At 38.6% G+C, this 19,755-nt stretch overlaps 1 protein-coding gene across 1 annotated transcript; it reads right to left on the minus strand.

Moving 5' to 3' along the window:
* Positions 1–293: 293 nt before the first annotated feature.
* LOC138177060 (high affinity immunoglobulin epsilon receptor subunit beta-like) lies at positions 294–16,472 on the minus strand. The gene is made up of 7 exons (XM_069108037.1): positions 16,027–16,472; positions 9,182–9,338; positions 8,354–8,488; positions 4,187–4,243; positions 3,425–3,580; positions 2,965–3,072; positions 294–852 (listed from the first exon to the last, which is right to left on the minus strand). Exons 2-7 carry the CDS (start codon positions 9,320–9,322, stop codon positions 670–672), a joined length of 780 nt encoding a protein of 259 aa, XP_068964138.1. The 5' UTR covers positions 9,323–9,338; positions 16,027–16,472; the 3' UTR covers positions 294–669.
* Between the last annotated feature and the right edge of the window lie 3,283 nt (positions 16,473–19,755).

Consider the following 19,755-nt stretch of genomic DNA (forward strand, 5'->3'; position numbering starts at 1 on the left):
AAGAGTAACCAAACACTAGAATGGGTCAGTGACGTCACACAGGAAGCAAGAATTAGAGGCAAGGTATGTACCACGGTCATGGGAAATGCAGGGAATATAGCAGGGGCCCTAGAGTCAGGAAGACTCTAGATTTCCTGGGTTCAAATCTGGCCTCACACACTTATAAGCTATGTGATCCTGAGCAAGTCACTTAACCCTGTTTACTTCAGCTTCCTCATCTGTAAAATGATCTGGAGAAAGAAGTGGGAGACCACTCCAGTATCTTTTTTCATATGACAAGTTTCTTCATTTATTTTTTAAAATTTATTTATTTACTTTTAGTTTACAACATTCAGTTCCACAATCCCTTGATTTTCAAATTTTCTTCCTCTCTCTATCCTCCCCTCCACCCCATGGTGACATACAATCTGATATATGTTCTACAAATACCTTTACATTAAGCATTAGTCAAATTGGAGAGAGAAGTTATCACTCCAGCATTTTTGCCAAGAAAATCCCCAAAGGTGTCACAAACAGTCATAAACAACTGAAACTATTGAGGTTTTTACTTGACTAAAGTTATACAGAAAATAAATGACAGAGGCACAAGTCAAACCGAGATATTGTGAGTCCAAGTCAATCAACCTTTATACCTTACCATGCTCTTATCACATTTGTTGGTCTCTAGGACTAAGTTCTCTGGAGCTCTTCTGGTGATTGATATATTCTAGAATGAAGTGACTCCCTGGACTCACTTTTTGTGTCTTTTGGGTCAATGGATATAGAACCTCTTTTTGATAGCTCTATGTTTTCAGCAATTGGGGAATAAATGGATAATTCTTCATAAAAAACTTCATCGGAAGCTTTGTGATGCTGAGGGAATAAAATGCACAGACACACACAATTTTAAATGGTCAGACCCTCCTCAATCTCCAATTCAGGTCAAATTCTTTAGCCCCCTCTTTTTGTTCCTCTGAGGCTGTCAGTATCCCCTCTTTATCAACTCTCTTCCACCATAATTCTGTGGTGGAAGGATCAGACTAGATTGAGAAATTCTAGGTGAGCAGATTCCACCAGGTGAGTAATGGGGGATAAAGATCTGTATTCCCACCCCCATCAACTTACTAGAAGCATTTCTAGGCCAGAAATTCTAGTTTGATTTCAAGACTTATATCAGCCCTATATATGTGCTACTATCTTGAGGGAGAGGTTGGAGTGATCACTCTAATGAGATTAAGGAAAAAGGTAGGGAAGTGGGATTTTTGTATACGGGTATATTTCTGGATGATAGTACAAGTCAGCATACGATGTATGTAGGGATAGGTAGATGATAGATAGATAGATAGATAGATAGATAGATAGATGATAGATAATTGATGGATAGGTACATAGATGGTAGTGAAAGAGATAAACAGATAGATAGAGATCTTTAAAGCTCAACCCAAATGCCATCTTCTAAATGAAACCTTTCCTTATGTCTCCTAACTTCTAGTACCCTTTCCCCAGTTTCATTAATGTATTTTGCACATTCCTATAAATGCACGTTGTCTCCCCAAACTAGGTTTTTTCAAGGTTATTTCACTATTGTCTTTGGGTCTCCAGTTCTCAACACAACTTCTGCTATGTTTTTGGTACTTAGTCATGATTGTTGATTATCAGTTTATTGATTTATTTTGTTGAATCCTTTGTGCACAACCTTAGAACTGAAAGAAGCCTCAGAGGTCTATGAATCCAAGTTACTTAACCTCTTCCAACCTTAGTTTCCTCATATATAAAATGGGAGTGATAATACCATCTACTCCACATTATCATATGAGGATCAACTGACGATACAAGTATAGTGCTTTATAAACTTAATTACTGTATGAACACTAAATATTATTTTATATAATAACTTGCATTTATAAAGTACCTGAAGGTTTAAAAATCATCTTACACGTATTATCTCATTTGATCTTTGAGACGACACTACAAGTATATAGCAAAACTAGGACTTGACCAAAATGTTTCTAACTCTCGGTCAGAGAGGTGGCGAGGTAGTGCAGTGGATAAGGCACAGTCCTGGAGTCAGGAGGACCCAAGTTCAAATCTGGCCTCAGACACTGACTAGTCAGGTCTTCAGCCAAGTCATTGAACTCTGATTGCCTACAAAAATCGTAATAACTTGGAATCTCAGATTCTCCTCACTAACACCTGTTCTGCGCCACAGAATTCAGTTTTATTGTATTTTGTGTAACTTTGAATGAATTCACATGTGAGTCCTTTGCCCTCAAATTATCTTATACCTCTCTATATCTGTGTCTTATATATATCTATATCAATATTTTATACCTCTCTGTATCATATAGACACACACATATTTCACGGTAGTCAAATACACGGTCATTTGAAAGGGAGGGCATTAGCAGCTGGATGACTAGGAAAGCCTTCACAGAAGATGGCGTCTAATCAGAATCTTAAAGGAAAAGAGGGATTCTGTGGGATAAAGATAAGGAGGGAGTAAAATATTTTAAAAAATACAAAAAAAGAGATAAGGCAGGAGTACATTCCAGGCAAATTGGGATGGCAAATTCAAAAGCATGGAGATGGAGTATGGAGTTCCATGAGTGAGGAACATAGGAAAGTCTTGACAACTGGATTACAGAATATGGGAAGGGGAATAATGGCCAATGAAGATTTGGGAAGAGAAAAGGAACAAATATATGTCTCCCACAATTTTTCTGAGGATTGAAATGATGTTATGATGTGTATCTTCAGAAACCCAATGAACTGGGAGAGAGTTATGGACTTTCCATGAATTTCCCTAGTTCTTCCTTTCCTCTGTTTTACTTATTGACATCAAATTTTACTTTCCAAGGTGATATTTTAGCCATGCTTCTACCTTGCTCAAGAATCTCTTGGACTTTTTGATTTTGAAGAACTTCTTAACTTTGAAGAACTTTTAGCTCTGCATTCTAGACACTCCACCATTTATCACCAACCTACCTTTGAAATCCATGTTTTCACTATTTTTCCAATTATTTCACCGACAGAGAATAATATGCCAATGCCCAACTCCAGGACAGTGAGGATTAAGACCATGACTGTAGTCTCCTGTCAAACAGTGGAAAACAGTCACAGAATGGATGCATTTTAAAGGGTTACTTGCTGATAACTTCTGAAGGCAGGCCTACTTTCAGGACCACTACATCAAAAGGACCATAGTTAATGGGACCTAGAAATTAGACCAACATAATCAAGGCTTCTTCACTTCATAATAACAGGATATTTGTGGTGGACACAGCAACTGCTTTCTCACTTGACTACATACATCTACACAGCACCACTCCAAGTCCTTTCCATAGCTTAAAGGCCTAACAACTAGTCTTACTATGAAGAAAAAAGAATGAATTTTCAACTCTAAGGAGGATAATAACATTTTAGGGTTTCAATGAGAATCACTCACAGTTAAAAAAGTAACTGCAAAGCAATAATCTTCAGTTTCTTGATTCTGACATTCATAAAAAAAAGAAGATATTTTCTTCAGATTGAACCAGGCATTTCTTATCCCAATCCCTGCGACCACAGAACTGAGAATGGCCATCACCAGACTGCCTTGCACCTGAGAGACAATTAGAATAGTCATTGAGCCATTTGGTTTGGGCATATCCATTTTCCTGTTTTCAGGAAACAGTCTAACCTGTTTTCAGAGTTGAAAGAGTTCACTATTTGGTATCAGGGGACCTGGATTCAAATCTCGATTATGCTGCTTGGTGTCCTTGACCAAGTCACTCCCATTTTAAGGGAATCACTTTAATTTTCTGGAAAATGATGAGGGTTAGATTGGATAATATCTAAACTTTCTACCATATAGCCTAACAGAACTATCTAGCATTTGGGACTGGATTCCATGTTTGGTAGAAGGGACCCAATAAATGGTGTTTTGGAGCAAATTGTCATACAGAGGTGTGTCTGGGCACAACGCCCTCTGGAAGAGTGAGGATTGGTCATTCTTTAAACAGAATTCTCAGGTGTGTTTCCCCATTCCATGAACTTCTTCACAAATATCACTATACTGTATTATACAACACCATGCTATAATATGCTACCTCTTTTCTCCTCTCCTATACTAAATACACCACTTCACTCTCCTAAAGACCTTCTCTACTTAATAATCACGATTCTTCCTACATTATCAGTAACAAAGAAGGACAACGCCTTTACTCACCAGACATTTGGTGCCTTTTCTTTCAGATTCAATCAACAGCAATCCAGAAATGGTGAACTGTCCAAGAGAGGAAAAAATTAAACTTGTCACTTGACGTTGCCTTCCTGCCTCACTTCTTCCACATAATATAAAACCCTAACAAACTCACTACATTTATTAAGGCCTCAGAGCCTGACCTGATGATCCATAGCCCCCCCAGAACTAAATGTTGGGAATGCGGAGAATGTAAATATTATTATTAAAGAAAAGATTACTGAAGTTGAGGGAAGGACATTCCAGTCCCCAATATTTCACAGTGAGAACCAAGAGGATCATTTCATCATTGACTTTAATTCTGCTGATCACATCTGTAATGGGAATGTAAATTTGTAAGATCTTCCCTGCCCCTAAGCTAAAGTGCACCTGGAGCCTGGGGTGGGAGGCTTGTTTTTCAGTAGATACTTCTTGATTGGCCAGTGAGTCAATAAGGCTGTTACATTCTCTGAGCCAGGAGAAGGCTATATGAGCCCTGATGTGTAGCTTTGTTTTGGGGCTCACTTTGAGAAGTGTTCTGTGATTTCATCAGATGAAACTCTGGAAAGCCATTGTCCAGAGTCCCCCGGCTTTGAAACCCAGATATTGATTTGGTATGGATGTAATGGTTGGACAGTTTGGAAATCTGTCTACTTGATCTGTTTTTGTCTTGATAATTCTGTCTGTATACTTTGAAGTTCAGGGTGCTGACTTTTTTCCCCTGAACTAGGTAAACGATACATATTTGACTGATTAAAGTAAGTTGTTAACCCATTTTGAGTTGCTTTCCTTTATCAAAGCAGATCCAAGAGCCTGTGGTGACAGACACCCTGGGGACGCTGGGGTGCTTGCTGCTACAACATCTCACCTGCCCATCTAGAATTCCAAGCTACTAGTCTATTTATCTGAACATGTTTCGACCTTTCCTTATCAGTTAAAAAAAGGATTTGATTCTTCTCAAAATTTTTGATGGAACTAACTTGGTTTATATTGTTTCTTCTCCACCATCACACCATCCCTTATTTTTTCAGCTCTTCAGATATGGTATATCATAACTCACAACTATGCCTAGAGTGATGTATCTGGCCCAAAGCCCCAGAATGCTAAGTTTAGAAGGGGTCAAATTCAAAGAAGGGGGAGGTTATTATAGCCCTTGCAATGCTGAAATAGTATAGAGGAAGAACAGATGAAGAATATGGAAATGTGAAGCTACCACCTGGCAGGCTCACGTGAAGCCTTCCTACACTTCCTACATCTGCCCTGCACTTCTTCTGTCACCCACACTTATGCTATCCCCTATGTCCTTGAATCCTGCCCAGCAGGAGGTAATATTCAAAGATCCCTGTCTCATCCCTACTCTCTACTTCCTCCTCCCATAGAAAACAAGGATATATTTTCTGCCACTTGTCCCAGGTGTGGTTTGTGGTGGTTACCTGAGGGTGAGATTTCTAATTTCAGCTCTGTTTTCATTATTAGACATTAAGTCCATTGGGGCTTATATAGTTACAGAAATTGCATCGTCTTTTTTTTTTTTTTTGCTTCTTCAGCGTCTACAGTTGAGTCTTGCACGTAACGGTAGTAAAGGTGACTAAAGCTGAGAGAAATCTTGAAAGACACACCCAGAAGTTGGCTTTTAATCAAAAGAGTAGGGAAAGCACTGGAGGGTTATGCACTGTAGACAGCAGGAAAAGTGACACATTTTTTGAGCCCGTAACACTGCTTTGTATTTAATTCAGATACAGCTTGTCCAGGCTCACACATTAAGGGTCAGAGAAGGGATCTGAACCCAGATCTTCTTTTTTTTTTTTTTTAAGCAATCGGGGTTAAGTAACTTGCTCAAGGTTACACGGCCAGTTAATTCTGGGTGGGTGCTAAGTGTCTGAGCCCAGGATTCGATCTCCAGGTCTTCTCAACACTGGAGCCGGTGTTCTTACTTGCTGTGCTACCTGGCCGCCCCAAACCCAGATCTTCTTCTGCCATGCCTTTTGCTTCATTGCCCTCACTCTTTTCTAGTTATATTATCTCTACAAGAAAAGTGGGTTTTGGATCCCTTTTGAGACTTAGAAATTTAACTAATATCTTATTGGGTATAATGATGTGGTATCTTTTGTTGTCATAAGAGCATAGGCCAAGATCCAGGAGGGATTTAATTTCACAGATCAAGAAACTGAGTCCCATAGAGGACAAGTGACTTGACCAAGGTTAAAAGGGAATAAGTAGCAAAACCAGTATCTGAACTCAGGTTCTGTGACTTTAAGTTCTATGCCCTTTCCACTGCATCATACTGCCAATTGACAGGCTGTATTTTGGCTCAATTTATTGAATGGATTTGTTAATCAAAATGGTGGAAAACTCTTAGTGTAACCTTCTTTTCTTCTTGGAGACTCCTAACCTCCCTTTGTACATCACCAGCCTTTTGTGGCTGGAAATTATGGTCATCCATACTCTGTATTCTTGATTGGTACATCATTTAGAATAGCACACCCAGTGGACTCTCATTCATTACTGGCTGCTGTGGAAAGCAGGACTGTCCATGGATAGAAATGCCTCTGTCTGATTCTCCAGGGGAGTGCAAGCCCCAGAACACAGAATTGTTGGACTAAGTTGAGGCCCCTTTGTGTTTACTGGTGATTCATGTGAAGTTATGTTCAGAAAAATATATATACTGTTGAAAGTCATGTGTGTGGAACATCTCACTTAATAAACTTAGCACACAGCCTTGGGACTGGTGTTGGTTGATTTAGATACGGAGAGGCTGGCCTGCCAACTATACTAAGGTAAAATGGATGGAACAGTAACAGTGGAGAGGAGAGACTTCTTTGGTTAGCTTTTGCACTGATAGAAAGTCTTGTGACTGGTGCACACATTTAAGGGAGGTAACTCTCAGTGTTCAGTGTAGGAGCACTAATGATTCTGTTCGTGCTAGGGCAAGTATAGAGCCTGATGGCCTTGGAAGAGAAGAGAACCTGTGTGAGGAAGGGGCAATGAATTGACTGGAAACTTGCAGGTAGGAAGTGAGCCTGTATAATTTCATAGGGATTGAGGCTGGGTGTCTGTAGTGGTGTTGTAAGTCTTTAGTTCATGCCAGAGAATTAATCTGAATGCCAATTTATAGAATGATAGCAATTTAGTGTTGTAAGAGGTCTTATATTTTTCTAGTCCCAAACTTTTATTTTGTTTGCATTATTAATCTCTTGCTCTTTTATATCACTTTCATTTCCCAGAATGTCCCTCATGCTCAGAATTACCCCTCTTTTTTAACTAAGGAAAGCAAATAAACAAAAATCAAACAAAACCCCCCTAAAACTAAAAAGTATGTATAGTTGCTGGGAGGTGGGGTGTGTGTGAGGTGATTCAGCAAAATCAATCATCACATCAGCATCAACATAGTCTGACAGTATATGCAATATTCCCCCCTCAAAGTCTCTCTGTCTCTGTCTCTCTCTGTCTGTCTCTCTCTCCCTTTCTATCCCTTCTTCTATCTCCCTTTTTGATTTCTGTAGAGAAGAGAAAAATCTATTTTCTTTTCTCTTCTTTCAGACCAAGAATGACCATTAGAAATGCTTGGGTCTCAGTTTCAATTTTTGCTATTTGCTCAAAGGTTTTTATTTTAATCACAAGAAAACTGAGAAGCAAAGTCTCAGTGACCTGCTCAATATGTTATAAGTAGTAATTAGCAGACACATGGTGAAATCTTGTGTCTTTTGATTTAAGTCAAGTTTCTTTTCACTATACCATGCTGTTTTCTCTTCTTCTTTCTTTATCTCTTTTCTCCTACTTACTTTTCCATGCTAAATCCAGAATTTATAATGGGGGAGGAGTCTGCTGTCATCTGGCATGGTAGGCTCATTGTATGAATGGCCACGAAGACAGCAAATGATATTAAACCATTTTTGATGCTGCATTTTGTTTGTAGAATATGCATCTCAGAATACCAAGTAAGAACTAACTGTCCTTTTGTTTCAATGGGAGTATCCAGAAGACATTCTCAGTGTCTTCCACATTCCCATAAATTATGGAAAATATTCACAATATGATTCTGGCAGGTAGGGTGAAGATAGGGGATGTATAAGTAGGCAATACTGGGAATTAGACATATGAGATGTTTGACAGTTGTGCATTGGGACTGAGCTTGACTGACTTGAATAGACTTACCAGTAATCCTCCCCATATTGGATAGCCCACGAAAACAGTTGAAAAAAAGTCATCCTGGGATTTTAGAAAATTCAGAATGAATTCGTGAGTTACTCCAAAGAAGACGCAGATAAGACCAATCACAATCTGAGTTACCTGCAAGGAGAGAAATGCACTCATAACCAAAAACATTTTCTGGGATGGGTACTTTTTATTCAGCACAACTAGTTAGGAACTAAGTCATGATCCTGAATACTAGCTAATTACTGAAAAAGGCTGAAGGAGATGATGCAGATTCATTCTTCTTTGCTAGGGTGTCAGTGAATATAGATTCGTGATGCCTTGATGGAGTTGTATTAGATAATCCTAAAGAGTTTTTTTCACATAATTTCAAACATTTTGCTAAAAGTACATGATATTCCTCCTATCTCTGATATTATCTATTCTAGGACCCCTGCTAAGTCTAATATTTTATGTTCTAAGTCCCCTCTCAGCTATGAAATTCTATGTTATTTTTGCTGTCTCTTCCAGGTCCGTGACATTTTCTGTTCTAAGATGCTTTAAGGTCCATTTCAGTTTAAACCATTCAGTTTGATGAAGTTATTTCCCTGTGGGGAAAAGCGATCATTATTTTCCTTTAAGAGTAGAAACACACACTAGTAATTTTCTCATTCTTTTTTCCAGGGGTTGGCAGATACCTGAAACCAGACCCTTCTAGGAGAATCCAACAGCAATTCCACAGCATGAGCTCCTGAGTAAGAAGAATTTTCTTTCTAATATGGTAATAGCAGCACCTTGCCAGTGTTACTGGCCCCATCTAATTTACCCAAATCTCCATGAAATGATTACCCCCAAGAATTCCTGTTCTTCCCTCAGGAATGCTTCCAGCTTGCTCTGTGGTGGGGAGGGAGATTTCAGTTGCTTTGCTTTTTCCTTCTGGAAGTCTTCTTCAGTGGGATCCTCCACAGACTGGATAGGTGATGAGATCATGATTACACAGTAGATTCTGTAACAGAAAGTCATTCATTTCACTATTACCCAGCACACTCTCTGTGCAGGATTGGGTAGTTATCATTGGCTGTGGAAATGATAGTGGTCTCAAATGGTTTCCTTGCTAAATGTGGAGTTGAACAAGCCATAGTCACATGACAAAGTTAAAGAATGAACCATATTCATCACTTCTAAGAAGGACAAAGCAATCAGTAAAGTCATGAGTTAGGTTTTTTTTTTGGTTGACTTTCTATTTTCAGGGTTCATTATTTGGTATAAGTAGAGTGCCTTGCCTTTATTGATCAAATGCACCAGGACTCAGGGAAATATGAATGAAAATATATTTGATGTCTCAAAAATTTTAACTTCATTCTATACATCCTACTATTCCTCAATACAGATCTGATCTGTCCCCAATTTTGCATCCTCCAAATCATCCTTGTCCTCTAATTCCATCCAGAAAACACTTATTAAATGTGCACAAAACACTTATTGAGTATACAAAACTGTCACAGGATAGTCCATGTTTTTAGTGTACTTACACTACTCCCATCATAATGATCCATCCATGTATTATTGACATAAGTCTATGAGTCCTCCAGACAGGCCAGCTTGAGAGATTTGTGCAGGGAAAGATTACATAAAACTGGGGAGTTCAAAGAAGACTCAGTGGAAGTGCTAGCAGCTGAGCTAGACATCAAAGGGAGGGCGGGATTTCACAAGTGAAGAGATGCATATGTGTGTTGGGGAGAGATATAATTAAGGTCATGGGGAATAATCATTTGAACAATGCCATGAAATGCATGGTGTAGAGACAAGGAGAGAAGATCCCTATATCTCCCCTCTTTTGATATGTGCTACTTCATCTTAGAAACTAGCCTTCATTCTAGTTAAAGTATGTAATGAGTTTTTCCATTTTCAGTTCACCCAAGTTCTCTCTACTTTTTTCCTTGCTTCTAGTTTAATAAAATAGACAATTTTACATCTAGTCAATAATGATGATGAAAGTATTGCATTGAATGACTTCCTAAGTCCTCTTCAGCTACAAATCCTAAGTGCCTTCTATATATATATATGTATATATATATATCATTTTTGAAAATACAAAGACAAATATGAAATAGTTCCAGTCATCAAGGAAATTAAGTTGTACTTGAAGGATTCTAAATGTAGAGGAAGCACAAGACAACTTGAGAAGTCACAGGGCATTAGGAAATAAGGGAATCTGGGAAGGATTCACAGAGAAGTTGATATCTGAACTGAACTGAATCTTGAGAGGCTAAGTAAAGAAGACATACAGATAAAATGTTTCTTAAGAGCTTATGGTGTATTAGAGAAATGCAAATTAAAGCAACTCTGAGGTACAACATCATGCTTATCAGATTGGCCAATATGACAGAGAAGGAAAATGACAAATGTTGGAGGGAATGTGGAAAAATAGGTACACTAATGCATTGTCAAGGGAATTGTGAACTGATCCAAACATTCTAGAGAGCTATTTGAAATTATGCCCAAAGGACTATAAAATCGCTCATACCCTTTGACCCAGCAATACTACTACTAGGTCTGTACCTCAAAGAGATCAAAAAGAAGGAAAAGGATCTATATGTGCAAAAATATAGCACCTGTTTTTAAAATAATATTTTATTTTTTCCCCAGTGGCATGTAAATATTTTTAAACATTCTTTGGTATCTTTCTGTTTTGAGCTCTAAATTCTATACCTCTCTCTTTTCCTTCCCTCTCTCTGAGATGGAAAGCCATCTGATATCTAGGTTATACATGTGCAATTATATAAAACATTTCCATATTAGTCATTTAGTTCAAGAAGACACAAACAGAAAGGAGGAAAGAAATAAAGAGAAAAATAATATGTTTCAGTCTGTGTTCAGACATCATAAGTTCTTTCTCTGGAGGCAGATAGCATTTTAATCCTGAATCCTTTAGGATTGTCTAGATTAATTGCATTGCTAAGAATAGCCAAGTTATTCACAGTTCTTCACCATAAAATATTACTATTTTGTACAATGTTTTCCTGATTCAATTTGTATCAGTTCATGTATGTCTTTTCAGGTTTTTCTGAAATCATCCTGTTTGTAGTTTTTTATAGAACAATAATACTCCATTATAATCATACTACAACTTATTCAGTCATTCCACAATTGATGGGCATGGGCATCCCCTCAATTTCCAATTTTTAGCCATCACAAAAAGAGATGCTATAAACATTTTTGTAAACATATGTTCTTTTCCCTTTTAAAAAATCTCTTTGGGATACAGACCTAGCAGTGATATTGCAGCTTGAAAGGTATATAAATATTTATAGCCCTTTGAGAATTGTTCCAAATTGTTCTCCAGAATGGTTGGATCAATTCCCAATTCCACCAACAGTGCACTTAGTGTCCCAGTTTTCCCACATTCCCTCCAACATTTATCATTTTTCTTTTTTGTCATATTAGCCAATCTGACAGGTGTGAAGTGGTACCTCAGAGTTGTTTCAATTTATGTTTCTGTAATCAACAGTGATATAGAGCATTTTTTCATATGTCTATAGATAGCTTTGATTTTTTTTCTGAAAACTGCCTGTTCATATCCTTTAACCATTTTTCAATTGGGGAATGACTTGTATTCTTATAAATTTAGATCAGTTCCCTGTATATTTGAGAACTGAGACCTTTGTGAGACTTGCTGTGAACATCTGGCACCCCCCCCCCCCGGCCCAGTTTTCTAGGAGCTCTTTTTATGGTAGCAAAGAATTAAAAAATGAGGGAATGTCTATTAATTGAGGAATGGCCAAACAAGTTGTGGCATATCATCGTGATGGAATATTATTGTGCTATAATAAAAGACAAACAGGATACATTCAGAAACAACATAGGAAAAGTTATATGAACTGATGCAAATTGAAATGAACAGAAGCAAGAGAATACCATACATAGCAACAGCAATATCGTATGATGATTGTGACTGACTTAGCTATTCTTAGCACTACAATGATCCAAGACAATTCTGAAAGACTTATCATGAAAAATGCTGCCCACCTCCAGAGAAAGAACTGATGGAGTCTGAATGAAATTTGAAGCAGTTTTTTTTGCTTTCTTTTTTTGTATGCATTTTGTTTTGAAATATGGCAAATATGGAAAAGTTTTATATGACTGCATAAGTTGTATAAAATTACTTGTCTTCTCAAGGAGGGGTAAGAGAAGAAGGGAGAGAGAAAATTTGGAACTCAAAATTTTAAAACATGAAAGTTAAATAATTTTTGTTTACATATAATTGAGAAAAATAAAATGAAAATTAAATGTAAAAAAGGAGCTTATCATGTGCTAGATTATGTGCTAAACTCCAGGGAGTTTAGTAAACAAGTAAATCAGTTTTTAACCTCAAGGAGCTTGCATTTGAATGGGGAGAGGCAATATAGGGGAACTAAAAAAGGGCAGAAAGAATGGGCATTAGCATACATTCCAGGGATGAAGTGGAAGTGGCCAGAATGACTGTTTAGAATCCAGAAAAAGAGCATACGTTTGGAGAGCAGTGAATAGTCCACATACTTTCAAGTCTGTCAAAGGGCATGCTATGAAATAAGGGAGAGATCTAGTTGGAGAACAACTTGTGGAGGACCTTATATGCTGGGTTTAGGGATTTGCATTTTATCCTCTAGGTATTTTGGAGTCAGGGGTAGTTTTTGAAGAGGGAATTGGCAAGATCAGGCCTGTGCCTTAGCAAGATTATTTTGGCACCTCTGTGGTGGGTGGGTTGGAGGGGGGTGAACATGGAAATAAGAAGGTCTATGAGAAAGTTCAGGTGAGAGGTGATAAAAGTGGGAGTGTATAGGCAGAGAGAAAGAGATGGATGTAAGAGCATCATCTGTAAAATGAAGATTGGATTAGATAGTCCCAAGGGTCCTTGCCACATCTAAATCTATGCTCTTGTGAAATTTTGTGCAGTGAGAATCAGTAAGATTTGGCAAGTAATTAAATTTGGGCAATAAGGGAGAGGAAATAGTCAAAGAAATTTAACTTTAATTTGACTTGTATGAACTTTGTAACTGAAGTTGTAAACCTGGTTGAGTGTTGATAACCTTTAATAGAGATAGTGGGATTAAAAAGGGAAGATGATTAGTTGTGTTTTGGACATGTTGATTTTTAGATGAGCATGCGATGTCCAGGAGGAAATGTCCAGCAATCAGCTGATGATATAAGACTGGGGTTCAGAAGATAAATTAGAGCTGGATAACTTAAAGGTAAAGTAAGAAACCTTCATATATGGAAGTATTCCCTTAATGAGGTATCCCCTTCAAGTAGGGTGACAGTTGAAGAAAGGTTTATTTAAATTTGATGTAAGGAAACACAGAGCTCGTCCAAAGAGGACTGAGCTGTTTCAGGAGGTGGAAGATTCTCCCATACTGGGGCTCTTCATCTAAAACCTCAGTGACCACATTTCTGAGACATTCTAGAAGGGAGACCTTTCCAGGAAAGATTGAATTCGATGACCTCTAAGGTCCCTTTTTGGGATTCTGTAATTTGGATGTATACTTAAAAATGATACTTGAACACCTGGGAACTGGCAAAATCACCAAGATTAATAGAAGAGAAGACACCCAGAATGAGCCCGGGGAGACACTCATGATAAAGGGACAGGAAAGTGAGGATGATTTTCCTGGGTGACAGAGGAGCAGAAGTCAGATACAGAGAAGAACTGAGATAAAGCATTGCCTTGGAAGTCAAAGGCATAGAACCAAGGTTATACAAAGGTGACAAATGTCAAGGATACAGTAAGAGCAATAAGAGAAATAATTAATAGATAATTGGTAAATGAAGAATGAAAGCTCATTAGAATGTTGCAATAAGAAACCATTTTGGAAGGATTGGAGAAGTGTCTGGGCAGTGAGGAAGTGAAATCAGAAAGCATTTACTGTTTTTTTCTACTAGTTTTGTCATGAAAGTCATGAGATGTCTAGGATTAGTAAAGGATTTATAAGGATAAGATAAAACTAAGACAAAAAAACCTAGGTGAAGAAGGAGCGAGTAGTTAGGGAGAAATTGAAAATGGGAGGGCATGACAATGAGGTGATCAATGTTCCAAGTTACTAAATGAGTTCTGAGGGAGTAGGATTAATTTGTTAATTAAGGGAAAAAATGGAAGTCTTGGCCTCAGTGAAGCAGTCAACCTTATTCTCATCGAGCAGAGGAAAGGAAAAGGTGGGTCAAGAGAAATTTTGAGATGTACAGATAACAGAAAATTATTTCAGTAAGGCTATTAAAATGGCTTATCTATTATCTTGAAATGGTTGGTAACAGGACAGAATAAAGAGTTAAGGAAAAAAGAGAGGGTTTGACCAGTCCCTGGGGATAATAATAGAGGAAATCAAAGAAGAAAAACATATGGTTACCATAAAAGAGTGAGACAGTTTATATAATACAACCTTGCTGTGGACCCAACTGACATGACTGTTGCATGACTTTCTCAGGGGACATGGAGCAAAATGGAATTGACAGTGAAGATGACAAAGGGTAAGACAAGTGACTTCCCCAAGGTCACATAGGTAGTAAATGGCAGAGCAGGGATCCAAAGATCAGGGATTTTCCAATTGTGCCATGAAGAAGCAAAGAAATTTGTTGACTTGTCTCTTTAACATACAATGCTTGGAGGTCATAGATGTAGAGGTGAAAAACACTATGATCCAATCCTGTTGCCCTTTAAATACAAATCTGGTGTTTAGCCATTATAATGTGAAGGCATTTCTAGACTGTTTGATATAGCAGAGTTAAAAAAAACAACACTATTTAAGTTCATTTTACTGTAGGAGTCCATCTCCTCAACTCTCTTATCACTGCCCCCTCTCCCAGTCCCCTTCTCAGGCAGACACTGCCTGGCCATGAATACTCATACAAAGGGTAACTGCAGAGCTTCTATTTCTATCCTTATACTCACTGTATCCTCTCCATAGTGTTAGGCAGGTTCCCTCCAGCTACCACCACTCTCTCTGAAGTGGGGTTTCACGTGGTGGTTCACAGTACTTACATGAGCAGAGAGTCACCAATTATAATCTTTCCAATAAGATAAAAGACCACCAGGCCTTATCTAGACCCTCTAGATCCTCCCAAGTTACTATATGCCATTCATATGCACCAAAATGATCCCCAAGATGTCCCATTTGCTCTAGAGTTGAACCTTCCTATACGTATGGTTTTGATCAATTAGTATGTGAGTTCATTGAGAGCAGGGAATCTATCCTTGGAGCTTGGCACACAGTAAGTGTTTAATAAGCACCCTTTTTAGTTTGTTGATTCATTAATTCATTTATACAGATGAAGAAATGGAATCTTTGAGGAGAGAAATTCAACTTTGAGAGAACTACTAATTAAGGTCATTTAAGAAGATTGGGTAATGACTAGTTGGAAATATGGAAGAATGAATTATTATTAAGGTATGAATTGAGATAGATGGCCTTTGAATTCCCTTCCCCTATAAGATTTTATGATTCATTAGCATAGAGTAAGCAGCCCCACCCCCTACTTTTTTCCATCAAGGGCTTAGTCATTTTCTATCCCCCAAAGACAGAAGGATGAGGGTATAACTCAGCCTCCTACTCATACATAAGCTGGTCTGTCCTCAAGGCAAGGGCCCTATAGTTCCAGAGTCTAGGAACCCCCTTCAGTACTGTCTAAAAAGCTAAGATTTACACAACATTATCTGTACATACCTGAGTCTTTCGAAAGTGATCTAGGGAGTTGGCGACTGGGAGTGTCTCTTGACCATGGGTCTTCCTAGTCAGTCTCTTCCAGAGAATGAGCTACTCTGGGATGTGAGAGAACAGATACCATGGGGCCCTGTGTACTTCCTCTCTCACTGAACTCTAGAGGGGTTTGGATCATGAGATATTTTACTCTGATCATTATCTACAGATAACTGCCTTTCTTAGTCAGAGATACTCAATAGCTAAGACTAGCTAGAAATCTTTCTGTGACACTCATTAATTGTTCAATTACACTCACTTGTCTGGTATCTTTGTGAATGTAGTAGGGGAACTCTCATCTCTTAAGTGTGTCTGCTTCCTTAGGCAACAATATGACAGGTTTGGGAAGGGGGAGAGAGAGAGACAGAGATAGAGAGAGAGAGAGACAGAGACAGAGAGACAGAGACATACAGAGACAGAGACAGAGAGACAGGCAGAGACAGAGAGAGACAGGGAGATGGAGACAGAGAGACAGAGAGACATACACACAGACAAAGAGAGAGCCAGAGAGCCAGAGACACACACAGAGACAGAGAGACAGAGACAGAGAGAGACAGGGAGAGAGAGACAGAGAGAGATACAGAGACAGAAACAGAGAGAGAGAGTAGTCAACCTTATTTTGTCCTTAGGTTTTCTTTTCCACTTGGGTCACTCACATGATCATCAGGCTCATCAAACATTATGAGAGGTAGTGTTTTACTAACAATGGAAACAGGTAGAGAAATATGGGACACCCAAAATTTCCTGAACTTTGGGTATTGCAGAAAATTTAGAGAAACCTGATTCTGAGCACCACAAAATCCTTTCTCCTGATATCTAGACTAAGTATGTCTAAAGTGTATTTTATGTGTATATGTGTGGGTAGTAAGAGAGAGAGTAAAGGGAAAAATGAAAAGAGGATGGGGCAAGTAGAGCAGGAGAAGGAGGGAAGAGGGGGAAGGAGAGATGGCTTAATATAGGGAGAGGCTGCCAAAGATAGAGGAGAGGAACAGAATGAGGGGGGGAGAGGAAAACAAAGGGTAGAGGAGGGAAGGAAATAAAGTGGGAGGTGGAAATTCAGGGGCAAGGAACAGAGGAAAGGAAGATATATAAGGAGGAAGGGAAGAAAGACCAGAGAAGTTATTAAAGAGAATGAAAGGGTGGAAGGGAAAGAGTAAGGGAGGGAAAAGGAGGAATGGAGAAAAAGAGTAGGGGTTAGAAGGGAGGCAGAGAAAAGGAGAAGGAAGAGAAAAAAGGAGGAAGTGAAATGAGGAGGGGGGAGAGAAAGATGGGAGAAGCAAGAAGAGAGAAAGAGAAAAGACAAGATAAGAAAAAGGAGAGAAGAAAAGGGATAGAGTCAGGAGGAGAAAAATGTGAATAGATGGTATGTATGTGTGTGGAGAAACCATCTCAATGAATCTTTTACAGCCATAAGTTCCAGCCTTTCTTTCTTAATAAAATGTTTGTTTTCTTTGCAGTAACTATTTATTTTAATGGAATATTCACTAATATTTTATGAATTCATGATAATAGAGCTTAGGGGAAAATGGAGACGGAGAATTATACTTAGAGAATCTAGTTAGGAAGTCAATGTTTTATGGTAGATGGGGCTCTAGTTAGACTTGGATTATAGAAGATCTGGGTTCAAATTCTGCCTCAGATACTAGTCATGTGGACATGGTCCAATAATATAACCTCTCTGAACATGAAGTCCCTTGTCCTTGTGCTTCTAAGTAGTTAAGTCAAAGGTTTGAACCTAGAATCACTGACATGATGTATTATTCTCTAAACTTTTTCAAAATATATGATTCAAAATACTTTTGTTTCTTTTTCTATTTCTGTATGGGTTTCTTGGTTTCTTACTTCATCTCCTACTCCCAAGTTATCAGCTTCATGTGTTATCAGTTTGTTTTTTTCTGTTTTCTTTCCTTCCTCTAGCTTAATATCTAAGAAAGTGTTTAGTCAAATGCAAGTGGACCATAATACTGATACCAAGAGATGATTCGGAATACCCAAACTGGAGTTCTTGTCTGAATTTCATTTGAGTCTGAAGAAACTGAACAATTGAGAAAGTCCACATAATTCCAGAATCATGTATTAATCTCTCTCCAGAAGAGACACACACACACACATACACACACACACAGACAGAGAGACAGAGACAGAGAGACAGAGACAGAGATACAGAGACAGAAAGAGACAGAGAAAGAGACAGAGAGACAGAGACAGAGAGAGAGACAGAGAGAGACAGAAAGACAGAGAAAGACAGAAACAGAGAGACAGAGACAGAGAGAGAGAGACAAAGATAAATGATTGTTAATAGATAGATACAAATGGAGAGTTTATGGGAAGAAACTCAGTTCAGATGGATGATATCAAAGGGGTAATGGAAGAAGCCAGAGAAACTCATGAAAACTCAGTTACAAAAAACATGTCATGAAGATTCAGTGACTATCTGTGGGAACTTTTCCTGGGGCCATCTATACCAATTTGTTTGACAGACTGGAGAAAGGCGAAAAATCATGGTTTAGTGGTCATAATCCCCACACCTTGATTCCTGAGGAATACCTTTTATAAGAATTAAATGCCCTAGGAATGTAGCCCAAGGGCCATTCTGGGCCCTCTTCATTCTCTGTATTATTTTTGGAGACCTCATCAGCTCAACCATGTTTTAACTAACCATCTCCATGTAGTTTGCTCCAGATCTCTAGAATCAATTCTGATCCCTGAATCCAGCACAAGATCACACAATATATGTCCCACAGGCATTTCCAAAGCAGAATTTATCTTTCCTTATAACCCACCCTAATCTTCTTTCTGCTTTTCAGGTACACAACTTTTGAGCCACCCTCAACTCCTCTCTTTCTCCCATCCCACACATCCAATTATTTGCCAAATCTTGCAATTTTTGACTCAGTGATACTTTTGCATCTTTCTTCTCTTCCCTCACATGACCACTTCCTTAGTCCAGGACTTCAATAGATTTTGCCTCAAGTATTTCCCCACTCCAATCTAGACTGCCCAGAATGGCACATTGATATTCCTCCTCACTTCTGATTTGTCCCACAGATCCAACCGTGGGTCAATAGCTTCCTGGTGACCTACTTCTTGGTTGTCTAAAACTGTCCACAACTGGCCCAGCACAAAGCCACTATGATGCTTCTCTGGCTGTCTTCATTCCAATTTTTTGTCTGTGTACTCTTTATTTTTCTGCCTTTTCTGACACCTCTCCCTACACACACACACACACACACACACACACACAGACACACACACAGACACACACACAGACACACAGATTCACAGACGCAGACACATATGCACCCCCCCCCCCCGAGTAATTTTCCACTTCTATATTTTGGAACAGTAATCAAAACAGTAGCACCATTCATGGGAAAGAAATTTCAATCCAATTATTGCATGGGGTAAGTCATCATCCTGGTGACATCCCAAAGTAAAACACTTCTCCCTAGAGAGTTTCCCCTTCTATGTCCTTTCTTCCCTTTTTAGGAAGCAGCTATATGGTGCAATGGACTGAACGCTGGACCTAGAATCAGAAAGATTTGAATTGAAATCTGGCCTCAGACACTTAATAGCTATGTGATCTTGGGAAAGTCATTTAACTTTTGTATGTCTCAGTTTCTTCAACTGTAAACATAATTGCATCTACCTTGCAGGATTGGTGTGAGGATAAGATGAGATATTTCTAAAGTGCCT

This window comes from Petaurus breviceps, unplaced genomic scaffold, assembly GCF_028583685.1.
Source record: "Petaurus breviceps papuanus isolate PSGF00001 unplaced genomic scaffold, PetGlider_PUasm1.0 90330, whole genome shotgun sequence".
Taxonomy (NCBI): Eukaryota; Metazoa; Chordata; class Mammalia; order Diprotodontia; family Petauridae; genus Petaurus; species Petaurus breviceps.